The 23490-nt window shown below is 39.3% G+C and overlaps 1 protein-coding gene across 3 annotated transcripts in view; it reads right to left on the reverse strand.

Annotated features, from left to right (window-relative positions):
* ITPR2 (inositol 1,4,5-trisphosphate receptor type 2) overlaps positions 1-23490 on the reverse strand; it is a 269683-nt gene that overhangs the window by 69554 nt on the left and 176639 nt on the right. For all 3 annotated transcript variants that reach the window (XM_069806681.1, XM_069806680.1, XM_069806682.1), the window contains 8 exons: positions 15795-15903; positions 13908-14095; positions 12395-12578; positions 11543-11799; positions 10389-10589; positions 8325-8435; positions 3314-3409; positions 1980-2099 (listed from right to left, as the gene is read on the reverse strand). In XM_069806681.1, the coding sequence (XP_069662782.1) occupies positions 1980-2099; positions 3314-3409; positions 8325-8435; positions 10389-10589; positions 11543-11799; positions 12395-12578; positions 13908-14095; positions 15795-15903 (1266 nt within the window). The remainder of the gene's footprint in view (positions 1-1979; positions 2100-3313; positions 3410-8324; positions 8436-10388; positions 10590-11542; positions 11800-12394; positions 12579-13907; positions 14096-15794; positions 15904-23490) is intronic.

A 23490-nucleotide genomic window follows, 5' to 3' on the forward strand; every position in this document is an offset into this window, starting at 1 on the left:
GGGCTGTAACAGCAAAAAGAGGAACTCTTGGTCTTTATTCTGCTGTTACAGAAGGGCCAAAAAGCTGTAACTAGAGCAAGTGGTCACAAGCATCAGGAAAGTGACTGAGGAGCTACACTGGTTGTAGAAGAAATAAGTCAGATGAACTGTGAAACTGTAAGGAGCACAGCAAAGAATTATTATGTAAATCAGGTCAGCTAGGCTGAGTGGAAGGGCCAGCCACCAAAAAGCCACTTTGACATAGCAAAGTGTAAGAGGGTGTTTGGAGAGCGGAGCCAGCAAAGGAACCCGGCAACAATGGCCTTACTGAGGAGGGACCATGCTCGTATCCTGCCCATCCCAGCGCAAGTGAAAGGGCACACATGGAAAGAGTTTGGGGTCAAAGATCAGCAGTCCTGTGCCAAGAATCATAGCTTTTCATTAGCGAAGGAGAGAGAAAGGCCCCAGATTGCCTGCCCTTCCATTGCTTTGTTTTGGTATGGGGCTTCACATGGGTACAAAGCTTTGTAGACAGACACATGTACTGTGTTACAGAGGAAAACAGTCCATTTTTTAAAAAAATATGGATATTTTTACAGCATACAGAGCCAATCATGCCATTTAATTCTACAGAACAGGAAGGAGCTCAGCAAACTGCTGCCATCAGCCTTATGCAACCAAAATCCTGACTACAGATCAGGCATTTGGAATAGCTGTGGAGTGGCTTCATGGGCCTCCCCAGCACCCTGAATATGTGTCTAGGGACAGAGCTTAATCTACACATCAGCTAGCTAGTGTACCCTTGGCAGTGACCTCTCTGGTAAAATGACCCCAGCAGTCACTTAATATATAGTTTTAGGCCTATATTCTACTCCCCCAAATTTATTATCCATTGTCACGAACCCCATTAACACAAACTGTAGGCAGAAGACATAAAATTCCAACATTTCAATTTGGCAGGCATTTAAATTTTCAAGGAGTAAATAGTCATACAATGTAAGGTGCTACAGAAACTTTCTAAAAATTCTATCATCTTTGGTGGGTATCTTATGTACATGCAGCGCAAGAGTGGAACATGGTCATCCATAACAACAACATAATAACAAGACTTATTTAAATGTGTTGCAAGCACGGGAGCATAATTCAGTAACTGTTTTTCCATTCCTTGCTTGAACGAACCATTGCATAATACCAGTGTAACTATAGATTGCTTTCTTTTCTTTTTCCATTGAGCATTCAATTCCTAACAACACTTAATAAGTATAATCAATGTGGAACACTCCCTATCCCTATCTGTTTATTTCTTCTTACTTAGTAACATTTTTTAAAAAAATCAGCCCTTATATGACATATATCATTATGATATAATTAAAAAAAGTGGTCTTAATTTAAAAAATCTTTTCAATACTCTTAACACAATGAAAAATAAACTATCTTTGATACCAACTGCTCTGAAGAATTAATATACCTTCAGGGTCCATTTTACCTTTACCAGTAGAGAAGTAAAAGTGATCAGAAAAAGCCTGAGGGCACTACAAGATAATTCAAAAGAACAAAACAGTGAAAAGGTCCAACTATTCTTATTAGCTAATTAATATACCTAAAATAATATGAATCTTCTCAATTCAAGTTCACTTGGTATCACAATTGAAGCTACTATTTAAATACACCAATAATGATAACCTGATTTATGATTTGGTTGATATGAATGAGCTCTTAATGCTAAAAGAAGACAAAGCAAAGTATACGTTAACTGCTTTGCTCTACGTTGTTATTTCACACTAACAGAGCCTACCAAATCCTGCAGAGTGCCTACTCATACAGTGAGACTGCTCACTTGCCCTGCTCTCAGCAACTTTCCAGATAAAGTCATGTTGTACACAAACATAAGCCAGAAATCACAAGAAGGGAAAACTCCCTTTTTTGATCAGACAGGGTTTGTGTGGCATTTAACCACATAATGCTTTTCTGGAAGCAGTCACATAACAGCAAAAACATACCTGATGTGCCAAAATATAGATATTATGGCCAACATCTTTTGGGGAGATGCCATCATCTCCATTCTCCTCCTCATGGTCACATTCGAGGCCTTGGTTATATGCATTCTTCATCACATCCACCTGTAACACAAAACCAACCAAGGAGAGATGAAATAAACGCCATGCTTGGGGAAAAAGCACCGAACACTGTGTTTGAACGCACTCGCTTTGTTCAGCTCAAGCCTGGGTGGGTGCCCTGCAGTCCTGCAAGAAGAGGGAGCAGTCTGAGAAACACTTTCTGAATAAAGATGAGCTTGAAGTATTTATGAAGCTCCAAACTGCTACATTTCTCATCAGGAAAACTTCTGCAACCATGAGAAAGGAACAGGGACGCTGAGTCTTTCTGAACAGGTATTTTCACAAATGCTTTTAAAGACAGATCTACAGATACCACAGGCAGAGTCTTGTGGCACTTAAGAGCGCAGCCACGATCCCTCTCTGGCTAGAGCTGGCTGCAACATCACGCAGCATTCTCCAACCAGTTTAACACAAAAAAACCACTAAGCCAAAAAGAAAAGGAAGATACAGATCTGGGCAGGGCGCTGGGGTAATTCCAAAATATTCAAAAGCCTCTTACAGGACCAATGGGGCGAAATCCTCTGTTCCCCATGCAGGGCCTGATCCTGTAGTTGTACCTTAGGGGTGGCCTCATCATGCTGACATGCCACCATGGCGATGACGCTCTGAAACCAGCAGGCCACTGGGCTCTGCCCAAGTGCAGGGCCTGATGCCCACAGATCTCCCCACAAAACAGGTTTTTCAGTCCATGCTGTTACATGGTCAATTGGATTGGAAACGATTTCTCCAGACTTACAATCTATTTAAAATTCCTGGAGACCTACACAAGTATCACGGTTGTTCCAAAATACAGCAACAACTGCTTGTAACTGTTTGCTCATGAGACGTATGTGTAACATCCAGCACACATACATACCATGTATATATTACATGTCTACACACACACTTCTGTTAGCACTGTTTTACAAACTGTACAAGCTTATTTCCTAGCCGCTGACAAAGTGTACTTGAAGACAGTCTACCAGAATATAATAATTTAGTTAGGAAACAATTATAGAAAAGTGCTTGGAACGGATAAAAATAATGAAGTTGTAAAGACTGAAATCATGCATGCTTGATCCTTTTAAAGTACTTTTTGTGAATTAGTACTATCCTGATACATTGTGTCACTATACGCTGCCAACACTTTTCAGCTTAGATGCAGATCATTTTAAAAATGTTTTAATGATGATTTTTTTTCAGCCAAAAGATTTATGAATATTCAGAAGTTTTCTCACCAATTCCCTTGGTCTCATGTTGAAAAGGATTCTTTCCGCATTCTCACTGTCATGCCTGCTTTCCATAATAGCCAGCAAAAGCTTGGAGGCATTGTTCTAGAGATACAAAACCAAGTTAATGCAAATTTAAAAATCTATTTCATGGATTAACGACCCTTGCATTTGTTTTAATTGAGATTACGAGGACCACATTTTTAGCGGATAAGATTTTAAACTACTCACATCTTTTATTTTCCTGACATATTTAATAGGGTTTTTCTCCCATTTTCATGTCAGCGTACTGTAAGGTTAACTAACCCTGCATGCTATATTGGAAGAAGTATTTCAAATATTGAAAAATACTCGACTTAAATACAGAGCTTTGTTCTATGCTGTGCACAAAAAACAAAATCCCGTTTCCTTTTCTTATTGCCCATCTAGCAATTTTTGCCATGGCTTTCTATTAAAACAATACTCAACAGAGGTAATTACAAAATGTATTACATGAAAGGTTTCATCATGCAGGCAGGTTTCCTTCCCCTTTGGTTTTTATAAAGTCCAACTGGTTATTATTTGAAAGGCTACAAAATAAACTGTTTTCCTACATTCCTGGAATTTTGTTTCACTACCAAATATTCCAGGGGGAACATATAAAGATATTCTCTACTTTGTCAACTGGCTGCTTTTCACTGAGACCTCTCCCAAGGATTAAATAGCATGAGCTTTAGCAGCAGTAACCCAGTAGTGCCTTAGACTTCGGAGACCTGTCTGAATTCCAGTTAAATCAGACGCTGTGAACAGGAGAGGAAGAATGGTTTCAGAGGTTTGACTGCTTTCTGGCAGAGCACGGTTGCCTTGGTTCACCGGCCACAGCATCTCACAATCATCCTCTCTTACAGACCAAGCTGTGTGAATACTTGGAAGTAGACCACAGTCCCACGATACAGGTAGGGGCCAGTAAAACTCTCAACCCACCATAAAACCTCTTTCTCAGCTGCTTATTGCCAGATGTCAGCAATTCAAACTGAAATTTCTTGCAGCGAGGGTATGCCTCGGACAATTAGTATTGACAATCTTGGAGGAAGAGGGTTCAGCTGCTTTTGGGACTGGGGCAAAAAGAAAGATGTTTCTGCATATTCAAGCAACTTCTGTTTTAAGCAGCCTTTGTATCTCCAGGTTTTGATAGCAGAGCTGAAAATCTGGAGCACTAGAGGCCAAGATAACACAATCATGCAAGTTGTAGTCCCCAGGGAATCCCAGCCAGATTTGTCCAACTCATAAGCCTTTTTTTAAAATTATGATTTGAATACTATACTGTGGAAACCTGCTGGAATTTCACAGCTAAAAGTCCTCAGAGTTTCTTCTTGGTGGGCACAGAATCACAACAAAATCATGCAAGTTGGATCACAAGAGCCCGCATTTGAGGGTCTCCTTTGGACTGATCTTTAAAGCAGTCCAACCCCCTGCTCAAAGCAGGTTGCTCAGGGCTGTGTCAAGCTGAGGTGTGAACATCTCCAGTTGGAGGACTGTAGGATTAGAAGTCAGCAGCAGAAGGAAGAAGAAGATGAAAGGAGGGTGGATGAATAGAATGAGGATTTATATATGACAGGGTAACTAGGACCTTCTGGGAGAGGATATTGGGAGCTGAGTGAGAAGCCAGGAGAGAGGGGACTGGGCTTGCCAACACAAGGATGAGATAAGGACAAAGAACAATGGATGAGAAGACAAGACAAGACCAGACTGGGACTGCCTAAAGGAGAATGGGACTCTGTATCAATTTTTCCATAGCTCCCCTTTCCTTTTGCTCCAGAATCAAACCAGCATCATCCATTGGAAAGGTCTAATCAGACTCTTTATCTTGCAACCTACACTGCAGAAGTTTAAGCTGCACAATCAATGCGGCCAGATGGAGGGAAAGGATAGCATTTTAAGACACCTGACAGGGTGCTGCTCTGAGGAACTGGATGCCGCTTTTTCTGCTGCAGTTTTCCCTCACAATGGTGACCAAGTCAGTTGTGGTAGCATCAGTAGGATCTTAAACTGAGGAGGAGGGAAGGGGGCAAGACAGGCTGTGAGGTAGCTTGAGAAGGAAGGGGAGGAAAGCGTGAAGAAAGGCACCAGTCTACTTGCTCATGGGTGAGGAGGACTTTGAAGCTATTTCCCAGTGCAGACAATCCTGGGAATGGAGAGAAGTCTGCTGCAGCTTTCAGAGAATGATGAAAGGTAAAAGGTTGGTAGGACTTTGTGTCATCATCAACAGCTAGCTTCTTGCTACTGACTCAGCAAAAGTGGCATGCCATAGCCTAGAATCACAGCAGGCAGGCATGTCCTCCAGTATTTTTTCTCTCTAATCACTTGCACCTGTAATCGAGAAGCTCATTTCACTACTTGTTCCTCATTTGCTGCATGCTTTGAGACCCTAGGATCTGGTTTCCATTCCCAGATATCAATGAGGAAAAGAGGTCCACTACCTGGAAAATACAATATAAAGTTCTTCGTAACACATTAGTACTGCAAAAAATTAGTTCCCAGAGCTACAAACAGGACAGCCCAAAGTACTTCTGGCCCTCATTTCTCTTTACCTGAGTTAACATCTCACCTCCTCCTAAGAATTTTTGAAAAATAAATTAATGGGTGAAGCAACTAGATGCAGCAGAGTAAGGTGCTATGAGAAAAGCCAAAAAGACACTCGTATTAGACTCTCTCTACCCTCAGACTGACAATGTCTCTTCATCCTGCCACTACACAGAGTGGCAGATATTGAGGTCATACTGTGTGCCAGGGCTTAAATACTAGTCAGTAAGGAAGGCTGGGGGTCATACTCAAAATAACAAGAGGCAGAACAGAACATTGGCCATCTGTGCACTCAGTGAACAGTGTCTACCCTGCTCACTAAATGATTTGAGAGTCCAGTGGAAAATATAATCCATGAAGATGTAATTAAATACCACATCACAAACTATGTGCAAAACAAGCTAAATTAAGATGGGATGGGAAAATATAATTCTGTGTTGCCTTTGCTTTGGTTGGGGGGCATGAGTTCAACCTACAATGTTCCCTGAAAACAGTGTCTGAACTTGTGTGTAAGTGTGTGGGCCTATATACTTTACATTCTGTATTTTCATTGCCAAATTTATGTATTCGCAACTTTAGAGTTGCCTATGAACACTGACAGATTGTCGATGTTAAACATTAGCTGGTAGACTCAGCGCTACATTATTTTGATGTGTTGCCACTCAAAATAAAAATCAGTAACTTCTTAATTTAGATCTAATTCTTGACATCACATCTGGCTCAGCACTGTGTCCAGTTCTGGGCTCCTCAGTATGAGAAAGATATGGAATTAATGGAATGAGTCCAGCAAAAAGCCACAAAGATTATTAACGGAATGGAGCACTTTTCATATAAGGAACGGCCAAGAGCTGGGACTGTTCAGCCTGGAGAAGAGAGGGCTCAGAGGGATCTTATCAATGTGTATAAATAACTGATGGGAGGGAATGAAGAAGAGGGAGCCAGACTCCTCTCAGCAGTGCCCAGTGACAGGACAAAAGGCAATGTACACAAATTAAGACACACATTAAATTCCGTCTAAACACAAGAAAACACTTTTTTACTGTGAGAGTGATCAAAAACCAGAATAGGTTGCCCAGATGGGTCATGGAGTCTCCGACTGTGGAGATATTCAACAGGACACGGTCCTGGGAAACCTGCTCTAGCTGACCCTGCTTGAGCAGGGTGGTTGGACAAGATGACCTCAAGATGTCCCTTCTAATCTAAATGACTCTGTGATCCTGTAAAATCAGAATCATTTCCACAGTTTGAACCTTTGGAATCATTCACTACAATTTTTGCTATTTAAGTAAGGCATATATAGCCTCCTGTGAACAGGGCCAAACTGGTCCTTGCAGCAATGTCTCTAAACTCCATTTTTGGTTATTACATAGTAAAGATGTTCTACAAGCATTTGCTAGCTTCATGATAATGGCAAATCAAAATGGCACTGGAGTTACTGTGGCTAGGTCTTTACAGAGGCTGAAATTTCAACTTCAAAAGAACTGTCTGCATGTTCAAAGTTAAATGTCTGCTTAAGTGTTTTGCTTGAGGGGGGCCTGAATTACATTGCCATTCAAAAATGTAATTACAGTTATTAAAATCATGTGTAAAACACTGTTGATTCAATGTTTCATTGTACATGATATATAGCTATATTAATTATTTTATTAGACATCCATAATGTTGCCAATATGATGCAATGCAGACACCACAAAGTATTTGCTGGTTTGAGGGAGGAAACCGAGCATCTGCAATGGAAATACTTCATTTGGAAGGCAAGAAAAGGCAATAACCCAAGGCTCCTCCTGACAAGTTCTACACTACTTGGCAGATAGTATAGCTGCAGAGCTCCCCTCTGCATGCAATAGCACACAGACTAGAGAAACTTTACAAGCCTATCCAACTCTCCACAGAACACACCAAAAAATTACAAGCCCTCCCACTCTACTCATCGCCCTCCCACTCTACACTTTGTCCTCCTCCTCAGAGGACACTGAGAAGGGAAATAAAATACAATTTACTTTAACCTTGTTTTCAACTTTATTTGACATTACAGGTCATCTGATATATTACTCTTTTTTCACATCTCCTTCTCAAGTAATTTTTTAAGAGTTCAGTATATAAAGAGAATGCCTGACTTGTTACGTGTCTGTACAGTGTTGCTATTTATCAACCCTGCGAGATTTTATGCCCACAATATAGACTCTTCAATGCTAGCTATGTCATGTCTATTTGATAGGATTTTTTAAAAAAAAGCTGAGGACATACTCCCAAACACAACAGTGAGTCAAAAGGCCTGTGGTAGAGGGCCTGATAAGGATTCAGAAGCTGAGCTGATTTGCAACGTTTGTTTTCAAAGGCTTCTGAGTATATTATGCTATGGTAAGATTAAGTAAATGTCAGGTTGCCTAGAGCTCTTGCATAGGTATGTCTTCTATTATTACCCAAATTTAAATAAACAAATTTACATCTACTGTACCTTTAGCTGAAGCACCAAGTCCATGCAGTATTTGCCAAGAGGGTTTATGTCATTCAAGATGAGTGCAATTATAATATCAATCCCATTAGATTCATGGGTGGCTATGCAAGTCTGCAAAATAAGAGAACAGAAGGGAGTTGGGGGGTGGGGGGAGAGGGAAGGAAGGAGGGGGGAAAAGAGGGATACAGGATGGGCAGAGGGAGGGAGAATATGTAAATCAGATTTCCAAAACAAGGACCCAGAACTTGAAAGACCTTGTAGCAGCAATGAACCACCCAGCCAAAGCAGAGCAGCCTGAAAACATGCCACAAGAGGTGCTGGGGAAGACTTGTGTAGTACAGAACTAACCCCAACACTACCAGTAGTGAAGTACACAACTGCAAAAATGGTGGTGCAAGCTAAAACATGCTTGCAGTGAATCATGCAGGGTTTGGCACTAAGTGGTACAAGTTACAGGCAGCACCCCACAGGAGCACTGCCAGATTCAGATGAAGACACATGCAGAGACATAAAAGACATGCTTGAGTGTAGGCACAATCAAATCTGCACAGTCAAGTTCTTAATTTGCACTCAGCAACCAGCATTAATATTGTCCTTATAGCATGAATTGTTTGTGAAGATTAAGGTTTTCTACATGCATCTGGATGTCCTGTATAGAAAGACATTTCTGGACATGGAATTCAAAACTGTAATTATGACCAATGGTACTTCCCAAACGCTTTTACAGCTGGAATCCTGCACCTTCTAAGCCTTGTAAGAAAGTGTCAGTTATACAAAAGCCTATGGTATTTTTTCTTCTAGCAGGTTTATAGGACAATAGGAAAGGAAAAGGTTTCCAGAAAGACAGACAGGGGAAAAAATGAAAATAAGAGTGTGGAGTATTTGCCTCTGAAATACACTGAATTAGACTTGTAGTTGGTGTAAACAAGCATAACTCAAATCTTGAGTGACTTCCCAACAGGTAGGTCTAAGTAATAAAGTGTAACTAATCATTCCCTTCCACTATCAGCATTCCTCCAGTGCTACTCAAGTAAACTTGCTGGAGAACATGTTAACTTGAAACATATATTTGTTTTCATCTCCAGTCCTGTAATTATTCTTTTTTTACAGATGTTTTTCCTATTCATTAATGGATCAAATATGACTGTTTAAAATTTAGTCCGCTAAAGGATTTTTTGTTTGTTTGTTTTTAAAGTATTAAGCAAAGGCAGTTGATTACCAGCAATGGCAATAATAGCACTTTACACTTCATTTGTGCATGTTAGTGAAGTAGCATTAATACTGCACGTATTTCTTCAGCTATTTCTAGTATCAAGAATAGATTGCATCTGTAATTTTTGCCCACTGCAATTTTCCCATTGCTAATCCATAGTAAAAATTCTGCTATTTCATCTACTGTGACAACTTTACTAAAGTTCTCTTCAGATCAAATATAGCAGCATGTAACTACATTCTTTACCTTTCTATACTGCCTCAGCATGGCACTAAAGAGACATCTACCAAAAGTCACAGCTGTATGACTTAAAAGACTGCATCAAGCAAGGCACAGAAGATTAGAAGCGTGGTCTTTAGTCTCATCCATTTCACTACTGATACCATAATTAAAGATGCTGCTAGGTAGTATAGCAGGATAGTAAGTTAAACTTTGTGGCAGTTATGTGAATTAAGGAAAGTAAACGTTAGCAACCTATATAAACACCAGCAAAGGCAAAATGTATGAAAATTAAGAAAACAAGATTGCGTTTGTAATGTACTTCCACAACTGTGTCTCAAAATCCAGTCTCACAAAGTGACATTTAAGCCACAGACCCACTGACATAAGAAATTAAACTCTCTCCAAAAGGACTGGAAACCCTCCATGTAAGTAGATATACTACAGGAAGAGTCTATTTTGAGTTCTGACTTAAAAGGATTGCTTCCCTTCAAGCAAGGAAAGCTTGAAACTTAAGTTAAGCCTAGTCATAGCAGTTACAAGTGAATTTATGTTATTAAGAACACTGAAGGGTTTATGACAAGCACACAGATACCATACTCTTCTGCATCCAGAAGTTATTTGAGCCCTACCTGGTTTTCATGGCATGGGCCCTGGCAATATTCGGTCAAGCTTTCCAGCGTCTGGTTCACAAGAGCCACGTTCCTCTCATTGATGTAAAGCCCCAATAAGCCCAGCCCACCTGTCGTGCTTCCACAGATACAGTCCAAAAACTGAAGGGTCTCACAAACAAGGTTGTAATTTGTTTTGTTGTTCTGATGTCTTAAAAAATTCTGGTGGATGGAGAAAAGAACACCCCCCCCCCCCCCCCAAAAAAAAAAAAAAAAAAAAAAAACAAAACAGAGAGGGTTAGAGTGAAGTCAAACACAGTCTTTTTTCATGAAAATATTGAAGGGTACAATTTACGACCATATGACCACTGTACCTTAGGAACTGAAGCACACTACACTGTAGAAAATATATTATGCCTTAGTGCAGCAGTTGAGAACTGTTATCTGATTAAATCAGTAGAGAAAGGAGAGCTTAGGAAAGTGAACTTTGCAAACATCTGCACTGGCCTTAAATGTCATATATATGTCCTGCATACCTGCCCCCATCCATCTATTATGACCCTGCTCTTGGAAGCTTGCTGCCCCACAGCTGAGCAGGTTTGGTGGCACATTACGACTTCTCCTTGGCAGTGCCAGCGCAGAATGGTAGCTTAGCTCAAACCACCGCCAACACTGCCTTAAGGGAGGCTGCTGGACAGAGCACTGAGAAATATTTGCAGAAAATTCATTTTGCAAAGGTTGCTATGGGGACAGTAATTTCTACCAGGGGAACTGATAGCAGGGACACAAGCAGCATCTTAAAGCCTTCAATCATAATATCTAGGGAAAAGAGCAGTACCCAAACTTTGCCCAGAAACTTCCTGTGGTCTTCAAACCTGTGGTAAGTGATCCATCATTTCTGCACAGAAACCATACTAAGAGGGACATTTAGACACTTCTCAATTCCATGTGGCCATGCGGTGGCCCCCAAGCAATTTTTGAGGACATAAACATGAGCTTCATCAGAACATGCAAGTGGCTCTTGAAAAGAGTTATTTTATCCCTTGGACCAAAAGAACAACATTTTAGACACCTCTATTCTGTAACAGAAGCCAGGCATAGGTGTGTTTTGTTTCCCTCATGATGTTCCAGCTCCTGTAATACTTCTTTTGGAGCTCAGCTCAAAAACGCTTTACCTGGAGCTCTCGGTTGTGGTTCTCGCACAACAGCTGAAGAAATCTCAATATTGGCTGCATGATTGCAATGGCAGGGCTCATGATTGCTTCTTCTGTGGACTTCTCTTCTGCATTTGCAGCATCTGTTCCTGAGCCCATAAGATCTATTTCTGGGTCCATTTCTCTTCTATACACAGAGTAAGCCTTGGATGTTGCAGAAGATGCTTCTGTTAACTGTCCTTTCATACCCTCTTTCAGATGCAGGGTTGAATCCTTCACTGAAAAGAAGATAATTTTCCTTCATTTTTTAAACTCTTTCTCCTCGTTTGATTAAACAATAAGAAAACAATAATAACGAATGCAACTTTTTCTTTGTTGGTGCCTAACTTTTCGAAGACCTCTAGGCAACTTACAAAGAATATCAAAGCAACATTCATGCAGGGATAGCATGTTCCAAATAAACCACAAACCAGAGTGAAACAGAACATTAAAACAAAAAGCCCTACTATTTCTCTCCCATATACAATAAATGATGAGAACAATGGAAGGACCACAGGGTGGGAAATCAGTTCCTGCGCTTGCTCTTGTGAAATAGTCCCATTAGTAGCAGCCTTTACTTCTGCTTCTCTAAAAATATGGTTCTATATCTTCTACTGGTATAAACTGGCATAGCTTCACTGATTTCATCAAAGCTAATTCCTTGTAACCAGCTTAAGAGAAGGCCTATAATTTAGAGAAAAACAGGCAAAAGATGCAAATGAGCAATGAATAATATTAAAGCTTATTGACCAATGAAGCATAGTATCAGTGGTGCAGGACATGCGGTTTGAATATAATGCACTTCTCCCCTCTTTTACATGGGTGCTTCCTTACCTCTCTTTTTGGGAACAGATATGGTTAGGTCACTATCATCATCTTTCTTTTTGCTCCCCAAATCAATAGTGTTCACTGTCACTGTCGATCGTATCTCCTGCTGAGCAGCTTTCATGCGGTCATACAGGACTTTAAAGAATTTTTCTGACTTTTTTTGCTCCTTCAGTTGCTGGTAAGTTGAATACTGCAAAAAATATGTTCTTTAGATATCAGTCTTCTAAGGAAGAAGAAATACAAAAATACACTATTTTTTGTGAAACAAATGATGAATAATTACTTCACTTACATAGAACAAATGTTGGCCACTGCCTGACCAGATCTTTCACAAAGCGATATACAAGGCTGGTAACAAAGATTGATGATAACATTTTAAAATTTGGATAAAATGGTGAGCACTGCTATTTGCAATCTTTAAAATGTCACAATATTACACTTGAAGTTAAATTACTTTGTGACGCTCTCCATTTCTCCAGGCATTCTAGAGTTAGACTATTCCATCTACAAATAACAGTGAAAAGTAATTGTTATTATGTAACAAAAGAGGAAGCATGAAACATCTAACGTGTAATATTAGATCTTAGATTATATACATTTTTTGTGCTTCCCACAGAATTGGAATTAATATTTTAGATTATTAAGTCCAGTCCCTTAGTATTACTGTCAAGCAGGCTGAGTACCATTTTCAACAGTTTACAAACTCTATCTTAAAGTAAAAGCCTCTTACAGCCCCTAACAAATCATTTTAAAAAGCTGCAACAAAATCTCCCTTCTTTAACGTTTTCTGGACACTCTCTAAGGGCCACTGATTGTATTATCTTTTTTACAGAATAAAGATACTGGATGGGATTCCTCTCATTTAACTTCTATATTCTTGCAATGAGGTGTAAGTTGGTTATTTAGGCTGCCTTCACAGGCAATGATGAGATATGGGGAAATGTGGGGAGCGATTCATACCATCTCCCCTCTCTTATGAGAACTCTGCTGATCACAGAGTAAGAATAAACAATCATCTTATTTGGCTAAAGTTGAGTGACAGGGATATCATTCACAAAAACTAGAATCCATAGTTTAAAGCAGTTATTTTCTATGGACTGGGGTATTGGTCTTCTCAAATGGCCAGTTTTTCTCTCTTTGGAAATTTTGATAAATGTCCCTAAATGTTTCCAAAAAATAACTTAATTTTATTGCTATTATAAACTTGAAAGTATTGTAAATTTTAATTTTACAAAGAGAGATATGAAATAACTGGAGATAATGCTCATATGGCAAAGACCAGATTAAAAGCAGCACTGTGCTACACAGAAAGGGACAGCTGAAAAATGTTTTCTTCTATTGAAGAGTCTACACTATGAGATATTGCATAACAACAGGGCATATTTACATTTGTATTATAGTGATACATATTGTAGTGATAAACTTTTCACAGAACTCACAGCAAAAAGGTTCTTTTTATTTGCCGCCAGACTACATGCATTTGAAAATCAATATGTGAGTAAGTAAATGAAATAAGTACCTGTGTTTGCGTATTTCCACCTTCAAGCAACGCAATGCCAAGCAAAATGCCTTCTGAGAAAATTCTGTCATTTTTGGTGTTTACTATAACATCTATGACTAGTTCTGATGCACCTTCTTTATCCAGAAGGCACTGGATATCAAACATGGTTACCCCAGACTTATCTGAGTCTTGTCCTGAAAATCCACCTGCAAATTAGACAAATACATACCACTTGTGTTTGTTTCACATATGTCTATGAAAATGAATCTATTAGTAATAGTAATTTGTCTTATGCATACAGTAGCAATGTAATAAATTTAATTTTGAAATTTTGTTTCAGGCAAAATTCTCCTTGATACAAACAAGATTTTTGTATGAAACTGCAATGCTGGGCTCTAAGAATAAGAAATAAAACAAAACCCTGAACCTGTTCTGTCATGATATTCAAACAACAAAGAAGTTGGAAATTACACTGATTGGTCCACCAAACCCCTTTTTTAATTCCACTGCTGCATACGCTGAACTGTGTGTATGGTCAATGCTCTGAGACCACTTTTAAATCTGCTTTTCAATCTCAGGCCTAATCTATACAAAGATTGTGTACTGGTAGATCAACTCTGGTTATGTGTATGACCTTCTAGCTAAATACTTTTACTGATGTAACTCCTACACCATTAACATCACGATGACGTTCTTTAAGAACAGAGAGTTGAGCTAATCCAAATTAAAGGTGTGGTTTTAAGGAATTTTGTTAAATTGCATTAACTTATTAAATCAACCATCTTTTATTATCACAAATTATCATCTTTCCCGCTATACTTACCTTTATACAGCTGTAACTGCATCTACTTCACTAGGAAAAATATAGTACTGCTTTAATCAGTACTGCTTTGATTAAACTGATTAAAATGGTTCAGACTTTGTGATGAAGCCATACACACAGGCATACATATATATATATGTGTGTGTATATGTATTCATGTATACATGCACACACACACTTTTTAGAGAGAGAACTAAAAAATAGTAAATCTTTACTCTCCTGTTTGTTAGGGAGCAAAATCTGGTGTACAGGATATTAAGACCGTAAACATTTCCAGTGTCTACACAGAAATAGTCAAGGAGGATCAGTTGGGTAACATTTGGAAATGCCTGCAAATATGGGCATGCCTTTAATATATGCTGAAAATGCAGTGGCAAGTATTTTGACCTGACTCAATACCTAGCTTCTGCCTCATTTCCTATGACATACATTATTTTGGGTTTTCTTAGAAACCAGCCTACAGTAACTTCCTGTGGCTTCTATAATGGAATCATACAAAAAGTTAGGTTATAAGGGACCTACAGGGATCATCTACTCAAATTTCCTGCTCACGGTAGTTAGAGCAGGTTCATCAGAGTCTTGCCCGGTAAAGTTGTAACAAGAACTGACACATTCTGCAGCCTCTCGGGGAAATCTGTTCCATTGCCTAAACAGCATCTTTGCGAGAAGCTTTTCCTTAGATCTTTTTTTTTTCCCACATATCAATAAAGGATCTGGAATTTAAAAAATTTTTTTTGTTTCCAGAAACAGCAACATCTTTGTTCAACTGTTTTGCGCTTTGCTGAATTTCTGGGTGTAGATTTACTGGCAAATTAAAATGGTGTTAACAACTGGACCTTGTATGATTGATTCGGAGGCATGGGAAAAGTCCCTGCTTTGGTACCGCCCAGTGCACACCAGCCATCTGAGACAAGTGCGTGCAACTTAAAAATAGGAAAAGTTTGGTACTACCTCCCTTCTAACTGGCTACAGAATGTGTTTGATTTATTTACCAGTTCAATCCCTGGAGCACTTCCAATGTGCCTATTAGAAAAAATTGTGCTGCTAATTTTGCTCTCTTTGAATGACCTGTGTTGATTTACCTCCCACTTGTGCAGTCTTGCTGTAGCTGGCAGACAGAGGCCCATTCATACCACTTCCATATTCTCCTTTAAAGTAGCGATATAGGAGTATTTTCCTTAAAGTATTGCCCTTTAAGAGAAAGATAAAAATAGAAGAAATTAGAGTTGTGGCCAATTTCCTTTGTTTGAAAAGCAAGCTGTTTAACATAGATACATAATTTATTAGGTCTTTCTGTTATTATTAGTAAGCATACAAATAGTAAAGTTGTCCAGAAAACAAACATCTAATGGTCTTATCTAACAAATCTCATGGGAAGAATTCTAAAATACTGATGTATAAACTTCCTTTGAAGTTTCTTTTAAACTTATTGATTATAAATAAAATACCTCCACCTCAGTAATTCTTACTGGCTATCTGTAAGATGTGTATCTTGAAACAAGTGCAAAGAGCCAGTGCTCTGCAGTCAGTGTGTCTGTGCCCTAGCCTGCCATGGCAGTACTTTCTTCCTATTTTCTGCAGCTGAGTAGTATCACTCCCTTTTCTCTGATCTCAGATAATCCAGCTGATCATCTGAAAGAAGCCACATCACATGAAATATTAAAACAGAGATATGACATTTGATAGAATAGCTTAAAAAGCATTCTCTGTATCACCTTGTTCCTTTACTTCCAAAACCACAACCAGTCAAAATTTGCATGCAGCTCTCTGAAGAACTTCCCTTTCATTTTGCTTATGTTCTGCAGCACAAGACATGTTGAATTAAGAGTCAGGGGTACCAATTACTTGGCATTTTTATTTTGCTTTCAGTCTCCTGGGAACACCTGCAGTCAACACTCAGCTTTACAGAGGCAGAAGGTGACACAACAACTGTAGGGTATGTGTAACCTAAGATTTTATAAAGAAAAGTGTATGGCAAGGTCTCTGATGATTACCACAGAAGGGGAAAAATTGTTCATTTCAACAGCATGGCAGTAAAATGGGACAACTTCTTCCTTACTTTTACTCACCTACTGGTTTTAATGAAAAACGGTTCTTAAAAATATGCGCACCAGAAGCATTCTCAGTACTTACCAGCTCACCAGTACCTGCACATTAGTGCAGCAGTCAACTTTTCAATCAAAACATCTCTGTGGCCACCAGAGACAGCAAGCAGTGGGGAAGCAAGTCTCAGACACACCTCAAGAAGCACTACTCACACTCCCACTTCTTTGTTAACTTAGCAATATTTCCAAGAACAACCACATGCCACAGTGGGGCTTCACTGCTTGATGGACCTCAAAGACAATGGGCTTGTCCACCTCAGACAAGTGCCAGAATGCTGTATTCTGTATGTGTAGCCTCACAACACAAAACAGCCATTCTTTCCTAGTTCTTGCATTTTGATGTTTTAATTTGATAATAGTCTACACAGAGGTCCTTCAAACAGCCAAGAAAAGTAGAAGATCTATAGTAAAATATCAAAAGCTATAAATACAATGGCTGCAAGAAAAATAAAAAGCATCACCTATACATCTGCGGTGCCATGGAATTTATTAGGTGGATTTTCCAGGTAAGCTTAAGCCAGCGTGCTCTACGTTACAGAGGAAGACAAAGAACCAGAAGTCTCCAAGGACCTCACAGAGACAGATTCTTTCCCAGCCTAGTTTGTGATGGGGTTTAACCCTGCATGCATGGACAAGGTACGCTAACCAAGCTCATAAGAGATTTCAAGAAGGCTAAGAGCACCAGCGCCTCCTGCTCAACATCCTGTCTCCAGCTGTGACCAGACTCCAGTGTCTTAGAGGAAAGTGAACCTCATTTTCCTCATCTCCTGAAGAAGACAAACATATTACTGAAGAGAAAATAGTTCCCACCAGAACTGATAAACATGGACTAAGAACCAGGATAACGTCCCTTTTCAAACTCTCTCAGGCATATATATCACACAATCATAAAACTGTATCACACAAACAGTATCATAGAGCAGAAACCCTTTCTAACTCCAGACTAGGACCCAATCCAGAATGGGCACTGCACTGAGACAAGATCTCTTAATCAGAAAGGCTGGCATTTGCCATACCACTTGATTAACCACTTGGCTTGAGGCAACATCCTCAACCAACAACCTATGCAGTCCGTTGATGACTAACACAGTGCCATGGTAAATTATATAAACAGTCACAGTGCAGTCATGGGAAGAAACACCAAAAGCCATCTATACATAGTTAAGAATAATACCCGTGGTCACAAGCTTTATTGTTCAATCAAAACAGCCTTTATTTTATCAGGAAGAACGTTTAAGACCATGAAATAGCATTTGACTAATAAACTGAATGATTTAGCACTTGGGTCTTACCGCCTGGAAGCAAGTAACTATTAGCACGTCTCAGATCTTCTTCCTGCCTCGTTACCTTCAACAACACCAGGAGGAGCAGTGATAGGAAGATGCTTCTCCAGCTAGCTATGGCAAGGGGAATCCTGCTCCACCCATATCCAAACTAAGGCACAGACTTCACTTCTTGTCCCAAGGAGCAAGTCTTTATTATTAGGATTCCTGCTCTCTCTCAGTCCTCTTAACCTCCCACAAATCCACACAACACTCACAGTTCTCAGAAGCCAAAGGGTCAAAAGTCAAGCAGATTGTGTTTGAAAAGCAGAAACGTGGTAGAACCTCTGCTTTGCCTGACAGCTGTGCCAAAAACACACCCTCAGACTCAGCCCACATATTTGCAAGCTCGGGATCTTCATCCCCTTTGTGATGACCTTGGGCAACCATACGACCTCGGGCAGCCATATGACCTCCCCAACTCTTGTGAATCAGCTGCTACTACAAAGAGCAGAGAGGCCAGCCGTATGAACCGGGGCTGAGAAACGCGCCAATGCTCATGCCATGTATCAGACATGCCTGTCACCTCCAGCAAGTAACTGTGTGAGGCACCATGCTAGAAAATGCTGGAAAGACCCAGCTTCCAGAAAAAATGCTGATCCTGCTGGTGTAGGTGTCTGGGTATGCTTTTATGGGAATGCCAAAAACCAGTCAAGAACAGCCCCATCAAGTGGTCGAGACAAACTGCTGCCAGGGCAAGCGAGACAGCCATGCCATTGATGTCCTTGTAAATGGTTTCCTAACTTAGTATAACCACAAAATTAATATTGCCTAAAAGCAAATGATCACAGCAGTAGCATGAATAAGCAGTTTGCAGCAACTGTTACTGACACGCACGTTACTGAAGCAGAGGCCAAAAATAAAAGCAGACTAGGCAGCACAGTACTATCTTCCCCGACTAGGTTTCCAGCCTTCCAAGCTGAATCCCTCCCCTGATGGTTACAATACACTTTCTTTTATACCTCTTATTAGGGTATGGAAGTGGCACATAAACATCACTCAGCTGACTGCAATCCTTCTATAATGGCTAGAACATTGTATAGCTTTGAAAAAACCACAACGAAACATAACAGTCTTATTGTTAGCCATGAATACCGCTGTATTGTCTGTAACAAAAGCTAGGATAAAGACTGAGGACACAAGAAAGCAACAACTGGTTATTGTTGTTGCAGTTTTAAATAGCTAGGGATTGACAGACAAAAGTTTCCAATAGGGAAAAATTATTCCAATAGGAACATGTAGACACAAACAAATTACGTTTTCTCAGTCCGTATTTCATTATACTAGTTGGGCTTTAAACTTGATTTAAATGCCTTACTACAATGGTTTATTCACTTTCCTTCTCTAAGCCTGCAAAAGGCTGGTTCCACATAAGGATGGGGTGTTCCGTGTGGGGAAGCAATGACTGAGAGAGGTATGTGAGGCTTATCGTGGATACCTGCATCAGCACCAGCTCACTGTATAACACTGCCAAAAATTATTTGTTCTGTCTTCTTATATAACTTTGCACACTTCTTAAGGAGCTGGAATGATATTTATGATGTTCAGAGGGCCGAACTAGATGATCTGGTGATCTCTTCTGGTTTTCACTCTACATTAAAATAATGAAGTGGAAATGCTCAGATTATCAGTGATAACACAGAAAAGGCAGCCACATCCACCAAATATTTCTGTGATACAGTGGATGATGTTGTGAGTATATTTCAGTATTAATCCAGGAGGATGCATGAAAATTAGTCATGTTAAATCTTCAGATTTGAATAACTTGCAGCCAAATATAAAAGAGGAGCTGGCTGGGATCTCTGGTCTACTAATACAGGTTTTCAGAAAGTTTGGAACAGATACAAAATTCCAGAGAACTGGGAGAAATCTAACATGCAATGATACTCTTAAAAAAGTACACAGGAGTAACTTTTTATACCATTTACTGATATCAAACCCACTGCAATGAGTTTGATACAAATTCTGAGAAAAACAAAGGAATGGCTGATTTTAAGCTCCATTTACACAAAATTAAAGGAAGCTACTATAAACCAATGGCAGTTGTAATACTGGCATCATGTTGTAATAATTGCCTCAATACGGGTTTAAGAAAAATAGACCTTCTCAAACTTCTGAAGATTATCTTCTGGTTTTGCTAGTAATGAAAATATCACTCTGGTAAAGTTTGACAAACTGGTGATGTGACACAATCCTGTAAAGCAAAATTCTTGATTAAGTAACGCCACAAGGATATTTATCAAATGGCTTAACAGCTAAGTGACTGACAGAATTCAACGTGCAATTTAAAGCAAGAAATCATATATGAGTGTATGGGCTTCTAATGGGCAACCTCATAGAGTATTTATTGTCTGCCTGATTTTTTTTTTTCCAATGAAACGGAAGAATACAGAAAATAATTATTAATAGCGTTTAGAAAGGACACAAGAAGAAAAGGGCATCAGGTCAAGTCACCGATAACAATTTAGGCATCATTTATTAAACTGACTAGAAGCAAACAATATGAGCCTCATTATGTCCAAACCTCTGTATGTCTCGTTATAGATGTAATAACAATAAAATGTATAACACCAAAAAATGGAGGACTCTGTTCTAGGTGGCCATGACTCTGGGGAAGAATGGAAGGTCTTGGAGAAAAATCAGTGGAATCACAACTTCCAAAATCACATGATTCTGGAAAGGGTAAGAAGAGCTATTATGTAAGATTTGTGAGACTATCTTACTTCTTCCCATGCAGGGGCACATTACTGTAGGAATACTGCATCACAAGTTGGTGTCCACAATTCAAGAAGAATGCTGACAAATTGTATTAGGTTTGGAGAAGCTCCACGAGAGTGATTAGAAAATAAAACACTCCTTCTCATCAGAAATTCAAGGCTTTCAATCTACTGAGCTTATCAGTCTACACATGAACTACATGAACTCTGTTTCTGACTATCTACATGAGAAATCTGATAATGGATGACTTCAGTCTACAAGATAAAGGTGTAAGACACGCTGGTAAGAAGCTGAAGACAGAAATTCAGCTAGAAAAGAGGAAGAGGCAGCTGGGTTATTCAGTTTGTGGGTTATGAATTTTGTTTTTATTTTATATAACAGTAATGGCATTTAGCTATTGGAACAGCTTAAGAAGAGGTGTGATAGTCTCTATTGCTGACAGTTACTAAATCACGACTAGGTGGCTTCTCAGACAGAAACTATTTGAAGATCTTGTGGTCTACATTAAGAGAACAAGCTGGGTGACAAAAATACGTCATCTCACATAATCTATGAAGACATCATGCCACCTTTCCTGTAGTAAATATAGATGAGGTTAGAAGCCTGGCTTTCTATGAAGGCTGTTTTAAAAATACCTACTTCTACACATTTCTTCTCATCATTTATAAATGAAATTTCTGTTCTGCTTGGTCTGAGTGGCTGCTTCAGGATGATTTTTTTTGTTGTCTTTCATCTATTTTCAAACTATTTTGTTCCCTTATTTCCCTTGGAGACAAAACATAGCAGAAGAAGCAGTTTTGTGCAAGTGCCTTCTGAGAAGATACTATGCATGGAAGTTTTATAACCCTTTAAATTATGATTTGACCTGTAAGATGGCACAGACATCTCTTCATCTCCAAAATGGATCAACTGAGGCACACAGCTACCACACGCATAGTGTTGCACAAGCATGAGCTTGGGAGAGAGTCCCAGAGTCTTGACTCCTACTATGTCCACAAAGTGGAAAATTTCTGTCTTCATGATGCCAGCAACTTCCAGGGGGCTCACGAGTTGGGGGAGGTTGTTTGGTTTGGGGGGTTGTTTGTTTTTACACAGAGTGAGCTTTTTCCTGGTTTTGATCTTTTTGCAACAAGATGTTTTCTTAGCCAACTGATAGTCGAACCTGATGAATTTTCACCAATAAAACATGACACCAAACAGCAGAGTTATTTGCACACTGGGGTGTTTATTCACCCCAGGGAAAAAGCACTTTTAAATATGAAGTTGGGTCCAGCTGGTGTCCAGCCCTGCTTCCACTAAAATCAATGGGAGATTTGCCAGCAACTTCAGTAGGAGAAGGAGCAGACACGTACTTTGCCTGGCAAAAGTTTTTACACAACTCTGAAAGGAAAAAAAAACCAAACCAAAAAAACCCAAATATGCACCAGACTTCATGACACAGTTCTCCTAGGAGAGCAGAACTGGCCACCCACACCTCTCAGCTGTCTCTCATTAGGCAGAGACACCCCACATTTTAAATGTGCCATTGTTCAATCCTACACAAATCTGGTATTAATCCCACTCATCTTAATACAAATTGCCTACATCACAAATGCTAACTGATAAACCTGAGGTTGTAACTAGTGCAGAGATTCATTAACAGGTTCAGATAAAATAACGAACCACAAGCATGACCCTTCTGTAAAACCAAACTATGGTGGTTTAAAAAAGTAGTTCATTTATTTTAGCAGTCTTTTAATTCTTCTTTTCTTTGCAGTTCCAGGTTCCATAGAAAACTGGAAGCTTAAGTGCCAAAATACTGCAAAACAAAGCTATTGCCAGTCTATTTTCAATACGGATAGTGAAAAGAATACTGGACACGTTGCAAGAAAACCAGTTTTTGCCTGGTAACCGTCCAATTTTGCACCTTGAAGAAACTCAGGAAAGTGTCATATTAAAAGCAAGATTTTTTTTGGCAGTATCCCTAAAAAGTATCTCCACTCAGAATATAGCAGGACAGAAAAACTCTTTGGATTAGTGAAAACCTCAGCATAGGGGCATTCAGACCTAGACTGAGAAGAAAACATTTTTAAAATACAGTTTGATTTTGTATATTATAAAATTTTATTAATGGCCCATAAAATATTACTAGCTGTCAAATGTCCATTTTTTTTTGTCCAAATATAAGATCTCCACTTATGTGGAGATACATTATATATATATTTGTATACATGGAACAGGTCTTTGTTGTGGGCAAATATTATTGTTAATATCTGCCACTTGTCCTGTTGCTCATTCAGTTACATGGTTTCCATCTGTAGTCCTAAACTGTGCACTTACAAAACAGATCATGTTTGCACCAATGTAATTTTGCCTTTGCAACTTTCTCCAGTACAAGACAAAGCATTGAGAAGCACAATAACCCAAGTTCTCCACCCCTGAAAGAAAACAATGTAAGATTTGATCACGATTATTCAGAAGCATTTATGACTGCACCATCAATAACATACTGTAGAAAAAGACTAGATCTGAAAAGCATAATTTTCAAAGACTAAAATTATCTAACTCTTATGCTGCAGGGGGTAAACTTTCAAAGTGATGCACAGGGAGTTATGCACACAAATCCTATTATTTGTTAACAGGATTTCTGTGTG

This window comes from Haliaeetus albicilla, chromosome 19, assembly GCF_947461875.1.
Source record: "Haliaeetus albicilla chromosome 19, bHalAlb1.1, whole genome shotgun sequence".
NCBI classification, from domain to species: domain Eukaryota; kingdom Metazoa; phylum Chordata; class Aves; order Accipitriformes; family Accipitridae; genus Haliaeetus; species Haliaeetus albicilla.